At 32.6% G+C, this 18,970-nt stretch overlaps 1 protein-coding gene across 1 annotated transcript in view; it reads right to left on the reverse strand.

The window, feature by feature from the left end:
* The window catches only part of Trpgamma (Transient receptor potential cation channel gamma), a 133,541-nt gene that overhangs the window by 5,413 nt on the left and 109,158 nt on the right, over positions 1-18,970 (reverse strand). Inside the window, exons 5-15 of the mRNA XM_018519666.1 lie at positions 17,505-17,739; positions 15,215-15,363; positions 13,973-14,168; positions 10,327-10,497; positions 9,327-9,561; positions 7,079-7,199; positions 4,625-4,909; positions 4,083-4,216; positions 3,872-4,004; positions 886-1,081; positions 375-569 (exon numbers count right to left, since the gene is read on the reverse strand). Of these exons, the coding sequence (XP_018375168.1) occupies positions 375-569; positions 886-1,081; positions 3,872-4,004; positions 4,083-4,216; positions 4,625-4,909; positions 7,079-7,199; positions 9,327-9,561; positions 10,327-10,497; positions 13,973-14,168; positions 15,215-15,363; positions 17,505-17,739 (2,050 nt within the window). The remainder of the gene's footprint in view (positions 1-374; positions 570-885; positions 1,082-3,871; positions 4,005-4,082; positions 4,217-4,624; positions 4,910-7,078; positions 7,200-9,326; positions 9,562-10,326; positions 10,498-13,972; positions 14,169-15,214; positions 15,364-17,504; positions 17,740-18,970) is intronic.

Consider the following 18,970-nt stretch of genomic DNA (forward strand, 5'->3'; position numbering starts at 1 on the left):
TTAATATCCCTTGCAAATACTAAAAAAAAGATGCGAACTTCTCTTCTGACACTTGAATTTCCGCTCTAAATATTCTTACTACATAAGAACCTAATTTTAAAATCCAAAACGAAGTTGGAGTGCCCCGGAGAAATTCGTAAAAAGCATCTCTCATAACAGAATACATATTTCAATATCCTCCAGCGTTCACGAATCCCTCGCGATACGCTAGCATTGACATCTTATTCTGTAGCTCGCTTTGCATTGGGCAAGCGATAAAAATTCAGATTCGAAAATTGAAGATGGCTCGACCCTCCGGGGAATTTTCTTACAAAAGCAACGACGTCGCGGATGCTATTCTAGTCTTGCAAAAATCCGAGAACTGTCGTTCCTACCCTGATTGTTCGCATGTGCTCCTTTTTGGCTGCTCTGCTGTGTCCACAGAGCTTCCGATATATCCATTGTGCGACGTACCAGACGCTCTTCGGTGTCGGTATGATGTTAAACGGTGGTGGAACAGTACCGCCTTCCTCAAAATAGCTGATCCAGAGCTTGCTTCTCGCGAACTTCCACTCGACGTCAGCGCGTTCCTAATTACGAGCAGCGAATCACCCCGCTAATTAGTCTCGGCTAATTATAGATGCAAAAAGTACGGTGAGGTACGATTTATCGTGTGTTTTCGACGTTGTTTTAGTATTTCAAGAATCTCACGCTCGTTTTCGCAAATTTTCCCAGAGAATAAATGTTGCCTTTATAGTATTATTTAATTATTCATTTAATGCAACATTTAATGTGAATAAAGTTTATTTTCTCATTTTCTTCATTTCTCTTGGGTTTTTAGTTGAATTAAACCTTATATATACAATAACGTTTGTAAATAAATTTCGCGGAAGATGCTGCACTTACCGAGATTAGTTGATAGGAATGATTCATCATGGCAATCAGGAGATTCAGGAGGACGACGATGTTAATAACTGAGTAAGTACCAAACATTAACATGCCCCAGAATCTAGTGAATACCTTGATACCGTCTAGTTCGAAGCTGTCGAGATCCACCAGGCCAAAAACCGCCCAGAAGAGCGTTTGTATTGTCTCAAACAGACTAGCCAAAATTCATATCATGTATTATCCGAAACAGCGAAAATAAGCACATAAGAATTTAACTTAAAATAATAGAGAAACTCTATATATAGTTATAAAATACAAAATATTTATATCATAACTATACAATTTGAATTCTAAATATATCAGGTAATGTAAACAATAAGGGGCATATAGCCACAGCATTAGATGTTTTTAGCGAAAGTCATTTATTTTAAATTATAGTAAGGAGAAGTAGACATTTCGGTCAATATTTGACCATCATCAGTGCAATATATAAAAGAATGTTATAAAAAATAAAAAATACTTAACAATAAATCTACAGTCCAGAATAAATGATGACAAAATTTACAAATGGTATGCCATTAGAAGAAAACTATCAAATCGTATCTTTCGATATTACTTCCATGTATACGAATATACTAAATGATTTAGTTTTGAAGAGTATTTTGGGGAGATGGAATCTTATATGCAACAACACGACAATACCGATAAATAAATTTCAAATAGCAATCTCAATTATTTTAAATTCTACATTTTTTAATGATGTATTTTTCGAACAAATCTTTGGTCTGCCCATGGGATCGCCCCTCTCTCCAATTTTAGCTGATGTTGTAATACAAGACTTAGAGTTTAACATCTTCAAAACACTAACCACACATATTCCATTCTATTATCGCTATGTTGATGACATTATTTTAGCAGCTCCAAAAGATCAAATTAATACTATTCTTTGTTCTTTCAATTCTTATCATAAAATAATTAAATTTACTGTCGAATTTAGCGATGATAGAGGAATAAATTTTCTTGATGTAAGATTACTAATAGAAGAAGGAAGAATTTTTGACAATTATAAGAAGCCTATTAATTGTGGCAGATATTTAAATTTTTTTTCAAATCATCCTTAAGAACACAAAAAGGGTGTTGTAATCGGGTAGTTGGACAGATTATTTATCTTATTCCTCTCCCATCCTAAATTTCACGAGAAAAATATCACTTCATTAATTAATATTTTTCAAGAAAACGGATACCCATTGGATTTCTTGTTTTCAACTATCAATTACAGGATTAAAGCGTTGTCTTTTAAAAATAATTTTGATAATATCAAGGAACATAAGATAGTGTCATTTCGGAATCCACTGATAATACTAAAAAATTTTTTACCAGTCCGTACTTCAACAAAATTTCGGAAAAATTTAAATCCATTACACAAAAATTTGACTTTAATATCATGCACAAATCAATGAATAGTTTGAAGACCTTGATCAAAACAAGCAAGGATAAAATTAAAAAAGAAGATCATTCTAATGTGGTGTATAAACTGCCACGATTGCAACTATTCATATATAGGACAAACAAAAAGAAAACTTAATACACGTTTAAAAAAACAAAAATGATCCTAAAAAACCATCGAACAATTTGTCTGTTATATCTCATCATACGCTAGATCATGATTATAAGATGGATTAGGATAATACTATTATTCTTGATTCCGAACAATCTTATTATAAAAGGTTGGTCTCAGAGATGATACATATCAAAAGACAAAAAATAGGTTTAAATAAGCAGAGTGATACATAACGCTCTTTCCTGAAATCTATTCCTTCCTATCCTTGGAAATATCCCCTCTACTCACCATTAGTTTTTCCCCCACTACTCTTCTTCTCTCTCCTTTCCTTACACAATTTTATAAAGACTGTCGCTACGTTGTCATCACATTTTTGTCAAAAATAGTTCTTTCCAAATTGTGGCCAGGACTTGGTTTAATTGTACACTATATCTGTGATTCACTTTTTCGAGGACTTGTGCCACTAAATACGTGATAAGCGATTTTGACTAGTAATCTAAACCGATTCTTATTATTAACAATGTGTTGATAGGTAACATTATATGTATAAAATTTTTGTTTTTTTCGAATTTTAATTAAAATCTGAAAATTACGTATTTCACACTCGAAGTCGGAAATAACTTCTAGAAAAGGACTTTATAGTGCAATACAAATTCGTTTCATATGTTACTGTAATTTGGCTTTTTAATTTTTGGACTGGATACTGGATTGTATCAACTCGTTACATAAGCGAATGTAAATTTTGTCAATATCTATTCTGGACTATCGATTATTGTTAAGTATTTTTTTTTTGTAACGTTCTTTTATATATTGTACTGATGATGGTCAAATATTGACCGAAACGTCTACTTTTCCTTATTATAATTTGAAATATATGACTTTCGCTAAAAACATCTAGTGCTATGGTTGTATGCTTTTTATTGTTTATATTTTGTATATTTTTAAGCCACTTCTAAAAGTTTAAATTTATATCAGGTAATGCTCCTTTTCCTTTTTTTTTTACTAAAGATTTAATAAAATTCTTATATAAGCCTCCTCGGTTGTTAGTACGTAAAAACATATACTTATAAGCAATAAAATACAATTCGCAAGTAATTATGTAGAATATACTTACTAAATGAAAATCAAAAGTAAACTTGTAGACGTTTTGACTTCAGATAATTCAGTTCGTACTCAACTTCACTAATTATCATACTAAAAAGGATTCAAATCTAAAGTCGAAATGTCTGCAGGTTTACAGTTTATTTTTAACTTCATTTAGTAAGCACATCCTAATTGCTCACAAATTTAATCATTTTTTTATAAATATATAATTTATGCACTAACAACCGCGAAGACGTCTCAAATAAACATTTTATATATATATATTGCATTAAATAAATTCTTTTTAGTTTTATATATTTTTTAAAAAGCAAATATTCATTGAAAGAAGTTATTGCGTACTTTGCGAATCGACGCCAAACAGTGCACGCGTTAGGATCAGCATTGATTGCGCTAACATTAGTAGCATATGGCATTGCTGAAGGGCACTGTTTTTTCTCCATGTCGGCATAATACCAGAGAAGTTGATTGAGACCTATAATAAATGTTTCCTTTTACATTAATCTTCATCTTGCTGCAATATATCTTAATGTGCCACTTTTATTTCATTTACCACACGAGAAAGCGAAGAGGACCAACACGTAGAGGAAGAAGAATTTCATAATGTCCATGACCATCCTCGACAAGGAAACTTGCAGCGGACCGAGATGAGGATTCACGGAGAATATGTAGACGAGCTTTAGCGAACTGTAATGCGATATTATTTGCTACTTTTAATCTGAATAATACAAAGTGTTTATAATTTCCTACATTAACTTTCCCGATTCAGCTTTAACGTTATATCGTATTAATTCTCCAATGCAATCAAAGATTCATTTGCACTTAAAGTGCGATGCACTGATCATTCGCATTCAAAGCACGTTTTAAACGCGTTTGCATACATTTTAAAGCTATCGCAACTAGATTGTAATTGAGAGATATCATGATACATCATAATTTGTTTTATTATTTTGCAACGGAGAGAATAAAAAGATTTAGTGATATTTATAAGATATACGGAAGGAGATTAATGTTCCTAGCTTATATCGCAATCGCATCCTGTCCTGAGCTTTCTGTACAACAGAGATGCACGATCGAGCACTCGTAATTTATTACCTGAAGATGTTAGCGGCGGAGAAGAGGCCCTCAGAGATGAGCATCGGGTCCCAAGTGTCCCACTGCTCACGCTGGAGTTCGATCACCGAACCCGGCACCTGATCCTTATTCTCCTTTAGCACCCTGTAGTAAGCTACGACTCTGAGCGCCACTGTGGCTACGTATAGCGAATTCGTTACGAAGTCGATCACGTTCCACATATCGTTCACGTATTCCTCCAGGCCCACATCCCACAATTGTTTCACCTCCGACCAGATCAATCCCGACACCCAGGCCAATATAAACCTGCGATTTCGACCATCTGGTTTTGATCTTATTTCTGAACGAAAGAGACGTGCGACACGTCAAATCGGTGGCTTGCTTGCATAATTTATTCATCAATGAATTCCGCGCCTCGTAAATCGATTGATGTTACCAGAAATTTATTCGGAGAAGTTAGAACCTTTTCAGTAGTACCTTTTTGATATCTTTTGATTATTCTTCTTTTTTCTTTTCACTCTTTTTCTTACACTCACAGATTTTGCTAAAATATCTAAAAATTTTGCTAGATACAGATGCGAAAATAATTTCGTTTGCATAAAAATAATTCTATAGGACGCTCAAACTGGTTGTTAGAACATTAAAACTTTTTCCAGCATTGTGTCATCAACGTTTAACCCGGGAATATACGATCTGTCTAAAAAGTTCCGAACTGGATTAAAAAAAAAACCTAAAAATAAAGAGATATAAATTTTAGTAATAAAAACTTTCAACAAAGTCTCCTTCCCTTGATCTCAATGCATGAATGCACTGCTCAGAACGTTTTTCAATTGTCGGAAGGTTTTACAGTAGTCTTTTTTCGAAATAGTCTTCAATGCACTCGTCACATCGAAGGCTATTTCGAAGTCAATTCGTCTGGAGATTTAAAATGTCACCAAAACGCGTTGCCTTCATTTGCATTTTTTTCAAAAGTCAAAACCATCTGCGTCAAAAAAAAGCGACCAACATCATCTTGATTTTGAATTTTGTTGCCCTCACTTTCAATTTTGCCTCCCCTGAGACCAACCGTAGATTTGAATTTTGAAATAAAATGTCAAATTTGACAACAGCTCGCTATTCCATTAAGAAAACTTTTAAAAGAGAAAAATCTAATGAAACCCACATTCGCCGGTCCTCGAAACATGTACTGCTTATGTCATAAAAAAATCGTACTAATAGTTGAATGTTGGTAGTAAAAGGTGTCGTAATTAATTGTTGAAAAAATGACATTATTTATACGTTCAGAAAAAAATCAGTCTCGGAACTGTTTAGACAAACCTGAAATATTTTTATATTCCAACGGCGAAAAAAAGTGTGAATTGTTGTAAAATATTGTTTCGTATGAATATTGTTAAAAATTTTTTTCTTTTTTAATAACTATTCTTTACAAATCTTTAAATACACAATTTTATCAAAAAAATTCTTTTTTAATGTTAATTATTATCCTTATTTTTTGAAATACTGTCATAAAAAATAATATGGTTAGGTTATGGTTATGGTTAGCTATTTAATGCTCATTCTGTTTAATATTTGTTTTCCACTTACCTTTTTCAAAAAACCGTGATTAAATTCGTATTTATATTTTTGAATATTAATAAAAAAAAAAAATCGGAAACAGTCAATTATATACATAATATATTAATAACAGTGATTTTAGTGAATAATAGTAAATAATAGTTAATAATAGTTAATAATAATGAATTAGGCCTTTAAATCCCAATCGTTGTGGTATAAAACGATCGCTCTGAGTAATCGTTTATATAAAAAGTATCAGATTACTCACAAGTTACCAAGCGTTCTACATTTGTTGTGATGATTCAACAAAATTATTTTTAGATTCGTATCTAGCTAAATTTTTAGACATATCAACTAAAAAAAGCCATTTTTCCGCTCTTTTATTATCATAATAGCTCGCGGTTTAACTTATTGATTTATTTTCGCATGAAAGTAGAATCTCAGCGATATCTTGTTAATAACGCGTCAAACATAAATTTGTGATATGACAGGTCTTGTTCATCTTATTTCGATCTCGTCATCGTAAAAGAAAAAAAGGAGTCTTCGTGATTGCACGTTTCTGGGGTTTATCTCGTTTACCACCGACTTACTATGTGTAATGCTTCTATACGTTTTATATTACCTTTCGCACGAGCAGAGAGTAGCATAAACCGATAGATATTACATGAATTTTATCCATCTTTTCCCGCTTTACTTTTCTCTTCCTCTCTCTCTCTCTCTCTCTCTCTCTCTCTCTCTCTCTCTCTCTCTCCTGAAGTATTATTTATTCATTTTTACAATATTTTATCAAAATTTTTTATACCCCTCGCATGTAAAACCTCCCTCGTTGTTACTCCTCAGAGTTACGAATCACGTGATATCGAGTTTAACGAATAATAACATGAAACACGAATACGAGCGCGAAATTGAAGGAAACCTTACCATTCCACAATCGTTGGTGCGGCACCTCTTTTCGTCGGCGCTGGTTCGTGCTCCACGACATCGTGTCCCATCCAATTACCGATCACGCTCTCTATCCGCTGACTAGCCAGTATTAACATGACTGCACAGGCAAAATTATGCGCATTCATCATCGTTAAAAATTCAGAACAGTCGTAATTTAAACGTAAAGTCGTAACGGTAATGATAGATCGTGCAACTTGACTCAGTTGAGATAGAATTCATTTCAGCAGAGATTTAATTCGCGATTTAATATCTCAGACGTTCAATGTTAGAAGTTAGAGAGCTACGATTAAAAAACGGCTTCTTAAAATCCCTTCAAATGAGAGAAAGAGTCTATATTTTAGGTCTAATTAGTTATAGTAATTAATGAAATTTGTCGTGTTAATGATGTAAATACATAATCGAATGAATAGCAGAAACCAAGCCAAAGATGTATCGCTCGTAGTTGAACGAGCAATTAATTTCGGAGCAGTAATACTTCTTAGCCGAATTCCGTACATTAGTGCACGACTATTATTGGTAGCGGCACCAAAAGGTATTTGTAAACTGTTTGACGTTCGCAGCGTAGATGTTTGATCTACCAACGTGCCGGAAAGTTAAATACGCCGTAAGAAACGCTGTTTGAGAACCGTGTCGCTCTCTTTCCCGAATATTTCCGCAGGATGAGTCATATTGGATATCGTAAACGCGTGAAATTATTCGGATGTTGAAGATGGAAATCCGAAAATCATCAATCTATGAAATATACGGCTCATTTTTTTTCCTTTAATAATAAATATTACATAATTACTGTCAAAATAGTTTTTTTAGATGCTTTTAAGGAGATTTTATAAAAATTTTGCGATATTTCAAGTCATATTAAATTTAGAAACTTAAAAAACTTATGGAAATTTATGTGTTATCATATTTTAAAACCGCATAATTGCAGACACAGTTTAAAGCATAAATTCCACACATTGAAAAAAGTCATATGAAAAGATGGATATAATATACAAAGTTTAATATATTTCTCTGAAATATGAAACTAAAAACATGTTTCTAATTTTTAAGACTATTTAACTGTAGACTCCTCCCTTTTTCTTCTTTTAATTCAAAAAGATTTTAAAAATGTGATTTAAAAAATTCATTAAAAAAATATTTTTTTAATATTTATATTTGCCTTGGATGCCAATTAAAGATTATTGATATAAAACTGATATTTCATCTATGACGATTCAATAATATACGTTTCGAATGCATGTAAACAAGATAAAAATGCATTCAATCAAATAATTGCTTTTATTTTTCTTTAATAGATAGAAAATTTAACTGTTCACGTTAAAAGCAAGATTCATGATTTGTTAGTTTTGCGTGAAAATTTCCCCGCGGAATTATTTGATTAGCAAGATAACGTAGCAGAGCGAAGGTTTAATTGTTTCACAAATTAATGAAATGCCGCAACAGAGAATGCCATAATTCAAGATAATGAAAGATGTATGCACAAGTATCTAAAATTTTCAAACAAATATTTCACGAACATTCAAATTTTTTAGTAGATTCTGCAAAAGTTGTAAAAGTAAAAAATAAAACAAATGATTTTCCAAAAGAGCTGAATCAAATATATTGCGCCGAATTTTCATATATTGACTTTCCCAACCAAGTAACGATCAAATATTAACTTTCGCAAATCAAATAACGCTGTCGGTTTCGAAATTTCACTAGTTATGATAAGGTACGATAATTATTTGAAATTATTTTCACGTATCGACTAGAAATCACCTCGATTACATGTATCAATTTCGGAAACAAAACATTATATCGTGCAACTATAATTGAAGACCGGAAAGAGATGTTTGTAAGAATGAATGGTTAGTATCAAGCTGATTCAGCGGTGCAACCGATATTTCCGGAATGAACCGGATATTTGGGTCACGCTGATCAAGTGTGGTGAACAATCTAGGAAATAGCAGGTTACGGCCGGATGTCGTGCCAAGTGGTTAGATTTAAAGCGTGACATGAAATCGCCCTGAGTGTGAAACGACCGGCCTGTTATCGAAATGTTTCGTGCGTCTTGCATGTGTTGGCATAAAAATTCATTTATCTTAACTTTTCTTTAAATTTTTTATACAGTTAATGAATGAAACAGCAATTTACACTCGATTTAATTGCAACTTCCAAAGTTAGACTTTATCTAAATAAAATTATGTCGCAACACAAGCTCTCTTGTAAAAGATAAAGATATACTTACATAGAAAAGTGAAATATGACGCAGAGTGACAGATGAATTTGATAAATGGCTTCCTCATGGTTTTGCCGATCATGCTATGGGGTGCAATAATATAAGCTACGCTGAAGAACGGGAAAAGGACGCCGATCCTGACGATCTCCAGCGCCTGGAGGAACATGTTCTTCCTTCGAAACCCCGGCAGACCCTCGTACCAGATCGATGCCAGTAGCTGCTGCACGTTAGGATGCGCTACGAACTGGAAATATCCAAGCGATATTGACCGACAGTTTCCGGTCATGCGATTGGGAGAAGGTGGCAGCCTCTCACGCAATCAAAATTTGAACTGCAATTACTATCTTCCAAATGTCATCCTTAATTATCACACACTAACGAACGTTTTACGCCTTTACTCCTTTAATCGTTTAATCAAATTAAATAATCGATTATTTTTACGTCTATGCTCCAAAAGCTGCACTAATGTTACAATAATTGATGATAAATTTGCGATATAATTGTTACTTTACATATTTGAAATGGTGAAAATGTCTCGATAAAATATGATTAAAAAGTTGTAAAATAAAAAAATTTTCACATACATCAAAGCTCCAACAGATACAATCATAAAATACCAGAGAAAAAACTTTTTAAATGAAATTAATTACAATAAAAATTAGTTATAGTAAAATTAATTATAACAAAAGTTTAAATAAAATTAAATATAATAAGAAACCTTTTAAATAAAATTTTAGTAAGAAATAAATTACATTTTGAAACAAATAGACCCAAACGGAGTTAAATCTTTATTGTAGTTATTTAAATTTTTTTCAGTGGATTCTCTTATATTGTCGCTTCACACGGGAATTGCAAACCGAGAAAAAATTCGCGCGCTTGACAAATTTAAATAATTATATTCGCAAATGCGGTTTTCATTATCGAAGACAGCAAAATCTATTTCTAATTCCGTATCAGGTATAATTTTAAAAAATTGTGGGGTTTACGTCTTTTCATTCGCATTCCGTACCTTCTTTTGTCTTAGCTTAATGGCTAATTTTAAGCGGTTAAGATGCATCCTCTCTCCGTGCTCAAAAGCTGGTCCCGTTGGGTCGTGATTTAGCAGGACTTCAAGCTCGTAGGAACTTCTAGTGTGGTCCAGTAATGCGGTTGCAAAGTCTTGGCACTGTCTTCGGAGTTCCTGAAATCACCACGACAGTTGCTGCCAATCATAATACCGAAATGCAATTTCGAATGCATTCTCTCCGAAGCATCTAATTTCCTAAGGCCGCTGAAAATAATTCTCCTAATTTCTCTCGTAATTTCAGAGATCTCGCTCGCAATTGCTCGATATTCCTAAGGAAATTCGGTAGATTCTCCGCGTTGTCTCTTGCGTGTCGGGAATTGCGAGCCGAGAAAGAATTCGCGCGCTTGACGAAGCGAAATCGAGCTTCCAGGGTTTCTGCAAAATCGACAAGCACGCTCGAGTTCCTATCCTAATCGTTCCCAGTCTTGCCTCGACTTCAACTGAATTTTCGTTTTACGCACTCACGTGGATATAGGTGTTTCTGTTATGTGTCCTGCATTGTTAGCCGAAAATCGCCGCGAAAAGTTATACTCAACTTCATAAAAAAGCAAATGATGAGAAAATTGTGCCGCTATAATATATTTTCTTTTTCGATTGCCAGGCAAATATTTACATTACCCATCGATTGAGAATTTGTGTTTCAAAACATTTCGTACTTCAGTATAACGATTTTCGGTTTCATAAAATTGCTCTTTTGATCGAGCATATCGGGTTTTCTTATGTCGTTATTTTTTACAGTTCAATATACGTGCGACACAAAAGAAGCCAAAGAGCAACCTAGTATGAGTGATCGACGTGATTGTAAGGTTACACATCTCCTATCTGGAGAAGATCCTCGTTACTCCAAATTGTCTGCAACATCAAGTTACAAACCTTCCATCTCAACGACATGTCATAAACTGAAGTTATTTTGTGGGACGTGAAGATATACAATATGATATTTAACGTGTTCTTCAATATTTTCCTACGAGAAATGTATCCTTTTTCGACACATGCAGATACGCCACATAAAATTTAATATATTCAATCAATAAATATATTGAAAAAGAATTTATTAAATTTTAATAAATATTTGTTTGAATACTGACTAAATATGTATTTGATAAATATAAACATATATTTATTTGGTACAAGGATTAACTCGATTTAAGTATCATTGATTTTTATTGATAAATATTTATTTACTATAAGTAAATGTTTCATTAGTATCTACTATTTAAACAAATATTTATTACAATTTAATAAATTTTTTTTCAGTATATATTTAAAGTGGATAAAAGATTACAAATACAATTAACCCTTAAACGCCTTTTCGATATAATATACTTGGCTTTCTTTTCCAATGCTTTTTCAATGTTTTTTTCATTCCTTACAATTTTTTTATTAATAAAAATACATGCATTCTCTTAGTACCTTATGTTCCTTAATGTCTGATGTTTCAATTAAAAAAATTGTTTCCAATATGTTTATTTTTATGAAAATTATAAGCAATTGAACTGGGTTTTGCATATTGTTATATCCAAGTGTATTGTTCCCGTAGTGTGTCATCTAAGAGTTAACTTCGAAAATAACGAATAAGGATAAAGCAAGAAAGAATGGAAGAAAAACGGGAAGCATTTGCGACAATTTATCACAAGCCTCATTCACTTTACTTTCGAAGTCGTCTTCATCGAGTTGGTACGTCAAGATCGGCACTTGAGAGATGGGGAACGATACAATAGCAAAATGGGAGTAAAAAGACGGAGTTTTCCAAAGAAAAAAAGGGTGAATAAGGAACAGAGGGTCAAAGAAATGAGGCTGATGACGGTGTTGAAAGGGTACAAGGAGGGCTATAGAGGAAACCGGAACGTTGACGAGGCTGAAAGGGAGAACAAAGGGTGTGGCAGGGAAACTATAAAGCAACTCAATAGCGCCGCTGCTCAGTATATTACTACTGTGAAGTGCGATTTATGCGTATATAAATCAAAAGTTCCTTGAGCGTGGTGAGCACTTCAACTTTCACCACTTAAGCACCGTAAAGAATCGGGAAAGAGAGAAGCTAACATAGAACTTCGCGAGGAATGCGCTCGAGCAGAACTTGAGACGAAACGAACGGAAAGGAAAGCATGGGTGTACATCTGCACGACCGCTGAATTAAGGAAAACACGTGTTAACTGCTGTGGCTCGCTAAGCGAGATAAATTTGTTTCGTAAAACCGGAACACCGCTGTGAAGGAAGAAACATCGCCGAAGGAAGCAACGCGTGTATCTTAATCTGTAGCTTGGAAAGCGAGTAAATCGTTCGAAGAAGTTTTGATCATTTAACTACCATATATTCATGATATATGAAGAGTTATAATATGTAATTTCCAGAGTTGGAAAAGTTACTTAAAGTAGTTAATCTAGATGCTACATGAATTAATCAAATAAGTAAGGAAAAGGCTAACATGGTGGATGCGGAGATTTTGGTACATATAAATAATATTTTTAAATGTCAATTCTAAATCTTTCAATTATATAAACTACTCGCTGCTTACTGTTAGATTTGAAATGTAATTATAAAATCAAGCTGAAATAATATTATAATTGAATTGATTATCGAATTAGTAATAACTAATGCCTTAAAACTTTATAAATAATTTATTGAGAAAATTATTATCTCAGCCAGGTTATTTTATAAAAATATAATTCATTATTATTACTATTTTTTTTTAATAACTAATTAATGTTGTTTGTCACTGTTTTAAAAAAAGTACCTTAATATCGATAACGTTATTAAAAAATTAACAAATTATTAATTTACAATTTTCGTTTATCGAATTTTAACGACGTTTTTTTTAAATGGCATCCAATTGTCTATGTTACTTATTGACTTATAGTTCAACAGGAAATCTATGATTATGTGATTAATCGCAACATAATCAAACGTAACACTTTCTTCTTTCAAAACTCATTTATGCACGTTCCATATACATATACATTTGTACGAAGTAATGATAAAAATAACGATTATTACTCGTTATTATTACCAAAAAAATGGAACGGTGATACCATTAACGGTATTACAAATAAGGAAACGTAACACATCATTACCTATTCATTACTGAAAAAAGTATAATTGCAATAGTAACAAGATTGAAAGTACCTTTCCTAGTAATTCCAATGCGATAGTATTTTGATTTTTTTTACTTCTTTTTTACTTTCGAAATAAGACTTAACGAGTATCGTTTATATTTATATATATATATATATCTCAAGTAATAAACATTATAAATAATAAATAAAACATTTTTTAAATGCTTTCAAAAAAATGTTAATCTATGACGAATTGTTAAAACAACCGTTAGATTGTTGCGTATGCAAAATGTCGATTTTATGTGATCTTCAAATAATTTCTGAAAAAGTAATTTACAATTTATTATCGAAAAATCGCAAACATTTGACAGCAAGTGAAGTATGTTTTTACAAATAAAATACGTCATTCGATGTTTGTTTTAAAACGTTGCATAGGTAAAATTGAAAGTTTTGGCATCAAACATTTGATACGCAAAAATCCAATGAAATATTATTTAGGAATATTCATGAATATAGAAAATATATCAATTTCTTGCCTGATATTCGCACTTGAATTCGTGCTCCAAAAACGAAAGTCGTCGAAGTTCCCAAGAGAGTTCAAAAGCAGTCAGGATAGGATCCTTAGACGACAGTGCTATCAAAGACGGCGACGCCAATGCCCGATAGGCGTTTATTCGGCTCCTCGAATGCCTCAGGGAATCCTCCATTCTCGATGTCACGCACTCGTCGCATCTAAAAGAAATAACAAATAGCAACAACAAGTCGAAATGAAAACGACTTGGTGACACACTGCCTGGCGTTCACCGTTTTCTCTAATATTTCCCAAGACGGCCATGTGTCTCGCGATGTTACATCATCTTTTACGTTGAGAAGATCTCTTTTATCAACCTTTCAACCGTTATGCGACGAAAAGTCTAGCTTCGAATTGAGAAAACGCTGACCGCTATATATATTTCTTTTTATATCACGAGTATATGAACAAAATAAATAACTTTAGACATACAAAGAGACGACTTTAAATAATACTTTTTGCGTAAATTTCGAGCAAAGGAACGCTATTTTTCGAACAAAAGCTGCGCACTATGGATGATAAATGTAAGTACTGTGCACTCGGTACAGCTTTTGTCCGAAAAATGGCACCTCTTCACGCGAAACTGCTACGAAAAATATTGTTGTTCAAAACTGCCCCGTTTGAAACTACTCCTGTATGTACGAGTGTTTTAGTCGAGCAAATACATATCGTTTTCACATAACGCATTACGACGCAATATAAAGTTCTTCCTCTGCTTTTACCAATTTAAAAAATTTTCTGCAGTTTCAATGCACGGAAGCTTAATGTAATGCGATTATCACAGATTAAATTTTCTCTAGAGAGAGATTATAGTAACGCGGCATTTATGTACGCTTAGCCTAATTTAATTACGCTTTTGTCGCGTTTGTATACAAAGGAATAAGACGATAAACCAGCCGAGGAAATCAATTAGCCAAAAAGAGCGCTCTAGTTAAGGATCAACGATCGAGCACTTTTAAAGCATTTATAAAAAGTTAACTTTGTTGAAAGATAAATATCAGAATTTTTTAATATTTACATAAAATATTCATATACTTTTGTTATCTATCATCTAATTTTACCTTCTACTTACTAAATAAATAGGATATTTCAGGAAAGTTAAATTATTATTAAAACAAACGTTTCGATTTTGTATCACAAATATAAACGCTCCAAAAGATTAATTTTCTTTCATAATCATAAAAGAGCGTTTAATGAATCTTCTTACCCACAGCGAACATCGTGTGGCATCGGCAGAATCGATCCACGATCTAGGAGAATTTTTATAATTTCGTAGTTGTCCCTGTGGGCCGACAGGATCAATGGCGTAATGTCTGGCGTGAACGTGGCTGTATCAGGAGGTAGAGCCTCCCAGCTCTAAAGAATTAAACCGCAAGTCATTACTTTTATAAAATTTTGTCGCTTGACAATCTCTCTCACACGCACGTACAAGCAATTTTTCATTTAACTCCTTTGGTTTAAAACTATTATCCACAGATCGCTTTTTGCAGTTATTGCTCTTCAAAGAAAACGACATAGTGATGGCAAAAACTATAAAAATGACAACTGTACACGTTTTATACGTATAGAATTAATGTACATATATAATATAGTCAAATAAACTATTTTATAATCAGTACAATTATAAAATAATTTATTCAATTATATGTAAATTTATTTGTATATACAATTTAATAACTATATTAATTCTACGTACATAAGACTTGTTTAATGGTTAAACTTGTTTAATCATCTTTAGTTGCCATCACTCTGTTTTTCTTTAAATGTTTGTCAAGTACATAATTGGCATCTGAATTGTAACAAGTTTCGATAAATAAAATAATATCAAATATCAATCATAACTTGATGAAGTGGAGTAATAAGTAATAAGTCGACTAAATAAAGAATATTTTTTTCGCGTAACAATCGACAAATAATCTCTCTTGGTGCAGACTTGCGCTGCCATTGTACCAGCATGATCGGTTTAATCAGTCATCGTCACGGGTGGTAACCTCTTTCTTCACAGGGAACCAATTCTCCCCATATAATGAATTCGTCCGGTCCTTTCGGACTCATTTCGGATATCATTCCGTTGAAGTTCTGCGAAAGCTGATTTCTCGTTAAATCCGATTAGAGCTCGGTTCGAAATTTCGTATTCTCCTACTTTTTCCTATTGCAGCCTCGTTCCCGCTCTACCCGATTTCTTTCATTGCCGTCACAAATGACTTTATACTTTGAAGGAATCGTCTTTATGGCAGAGAGGGTAAGACTACTTGATAGCGGAATAAAGTATGGAAAAATCGTTTGTGGAGCAACTGACACGACAAGTAATCGATTTACGAACTTCAATCAGCTTTTATCTACATATTTTACCTTCCCGAACGACGCTTGTGTTAGATTATGCTACTACAGATAGGTAGACGCAATATAAAAGTTCGATCGTAAAACTAGAATATAGGTACATTATTCTATATACAATATATATGTGGGACGTTTCGCGTCAAGCGGATCACCTCTCCTTCCAAAATTTAACGCAACGGGAAAAAACGTTCAAAGTCTCAAAATATTCGCACATTTATATACTTTTGAATGAAACGTGGCCTTTTGAAAAATTCAATATGGCGGCTCAAATATGGTGTCTGAAATCCGCATAAGTCACGAATGTTCTTACAACATCGTCGATTTAAATGCGAAAACTTGACGAATTGGCTTGAAAATGATTACTATAAATGATTACAAAAACCTAGAGATAGAATTATAAAGTTCAACATGGCGGATTTGGAATCAGTACATAAAACTTTAAAGTGTCATAGTTTATAATTGTTGTTTATGTCGAGTCTAATACTTTATAGCAACCATTGCTTCAATAGCATCAGAGTATCGCATTACTTGCAAGCCGATTCGTCAAGTTTTCGCATTTAAATCAACGATGTCGTAAGAACATTTATGATTTTTGCGGATTTCAGACACCATATTTGAGCCACCATATTGAATTTTTCAAAAGGTCACGTTTCATTCAAAAGTACACAAATGTGCGAATATTTTGAGACCTTAAACGTTTTTTTTCCGTTGCGTTAAATTTTGGAAGGAGAGGTGGTCCACTTGACGCGAACGTCCCATATATATACATATATCACGTAAAAATGTAGCAAAACCATTATTTAATTAAAAAACTCGATCTGTGTTACTTTACGACAGTATGGTTGGCTTTTATTATAATTAAAACAAACCAACGTATAATTGAAATATATTTTTTTAATAATATAATTTTAATTATAATTTAAAAAATTAATATTTACATTTTTTAAAATCATATAAGACTCTAATATTGTACGTTATATTAAAACAAAAAATAAACGAAGAACATAATTTAAATACAACAAAGAATATTTACATTTTTTCAAATCATATAAAACTGATTAATAAATTATATTATACGTAATTATTATTCTCTCTCTCTCACACACATATACACACACTTTCATTCAGATATAAAAGATGTCGATACAGACGCTTACGTGTGGCTCGCCATTCCTGTGAAGGGTCTCCTCATGCTCTAAAAGGACCTCCACTGCTTCAACGAATTCCTCGGAGATAGCATGAAGAAGAGCATCCTTGGTATCGACCTTGTGCTCTATTAAAAGCTCCACCATCTCTAGATTTTCATTATCGATCGCCATGAGGAGGGCCGATCGTCCGAGAGGATCCACGCAGTTAATGTTAATGTCGGCCTCGTGGGCTTTTTGGAGCATTCTGTAGTGACAGGAGGGTATTTGGAAGATTGATGAATTGCCGTGTAGGATTCGTACGTATAAACATTCGTATATAGAAAATCCCAAAATTATCGGATATCCTTTTAGCAAATTACCATGGTTAGGAGAAATAATTTTTCTGAATAATATCGATCGAAATATCGTTTATTAGATCTTTTCAATTTTTAGCATTATATATATTTGCAAATATATGTTTCAAATTAAAATTCTATTAGATATTTGGAATTATCTACAAAATTTTGTCATTTATTTTTTAAACTTAATTTAAACTTCATACTTTTAATCGATAATTATTTAAAAACTATAAGTGCTTCAATATTTCTGTCAACTAGAATTTTACTGCAGCAAAGAATTTGTAATAGGTAAAATATTAGATAACTATGAGACTTATACAACTTTTAAAATAATTATTTGATAATATAACTTTATCAAAAGTTAAAAAAACCTGTCCTTTTCAAATGGATTTGACTGCTTCTTGTTAAAATCAGAACAGAAAAGCGATGTCAAATCAAAAGTTATGACTATAAATTATAACGGAGGAATTTCGCGAGAGTGGCAAGTTAATCATAGATAGCAATCAGCTTCAATTACGGTAACATGAAAGCATAGCAGGCAGAATTCTTGAAAGTTTCAAAATCGCGCAAGCAAGCTTTATAAGATAATTAGAAGATTTTGTGCCATACATGCGTCGAGCGGAAGTTCATTTATTTGAAGAATGTGACGTAGTATACGCTAATTATTTTTTACAATAATATCATGATGCATTGAGTAATAATAAACCAAGAAAAAATTTTAAAGGAGTAGCTGTGCCTATTTTAACTTTTTATATAAATCATACGTATTTTTACAAATATTGTAAGATTTTTAAAACTTACAATATTTATAAAAATCATATGATTCTATATATATATAATACATATTTTTATAGAACATGCACGCCAAAGTTAAATTTGTCCGTTTCTACAATGTAGATTAATTAATTTAATCTCGCCCTTAAGAAAAAGTGTTTCAATATACTGATTAACTATTCAGTAACTGAATAGTTAATCAGTATATTGAAATACTTTTTCCCAAGAACGGTTTAACTAATTTTTCATGTTTTCCAGTTTTAAGAATTAAAAAAAGTTATAAAAGTAATTAAATCAAGATTAAAGTTAATCTGGGTAGAAATCAACATTCTATAAAATATAAGACTTGTTTCGGAAAGTTCA

Source organism: Trachymyrmex cornetzi, unplaced genomic scaffold (assembly GCF_001594075.2).
Source record: "Trachymyrmex cornetzi isolate Tcor2-1 unplaced genomic scaffold, Tcor1.1 scaffold83, whole genome shotgun sequence".
Lineage (NCBI taxonomy): Eukaryota > Metazoa > Arthropoda > Insecta > Hymenoptera > Formicidae > Trachymyrmex > Trachymyrmex cornetzi.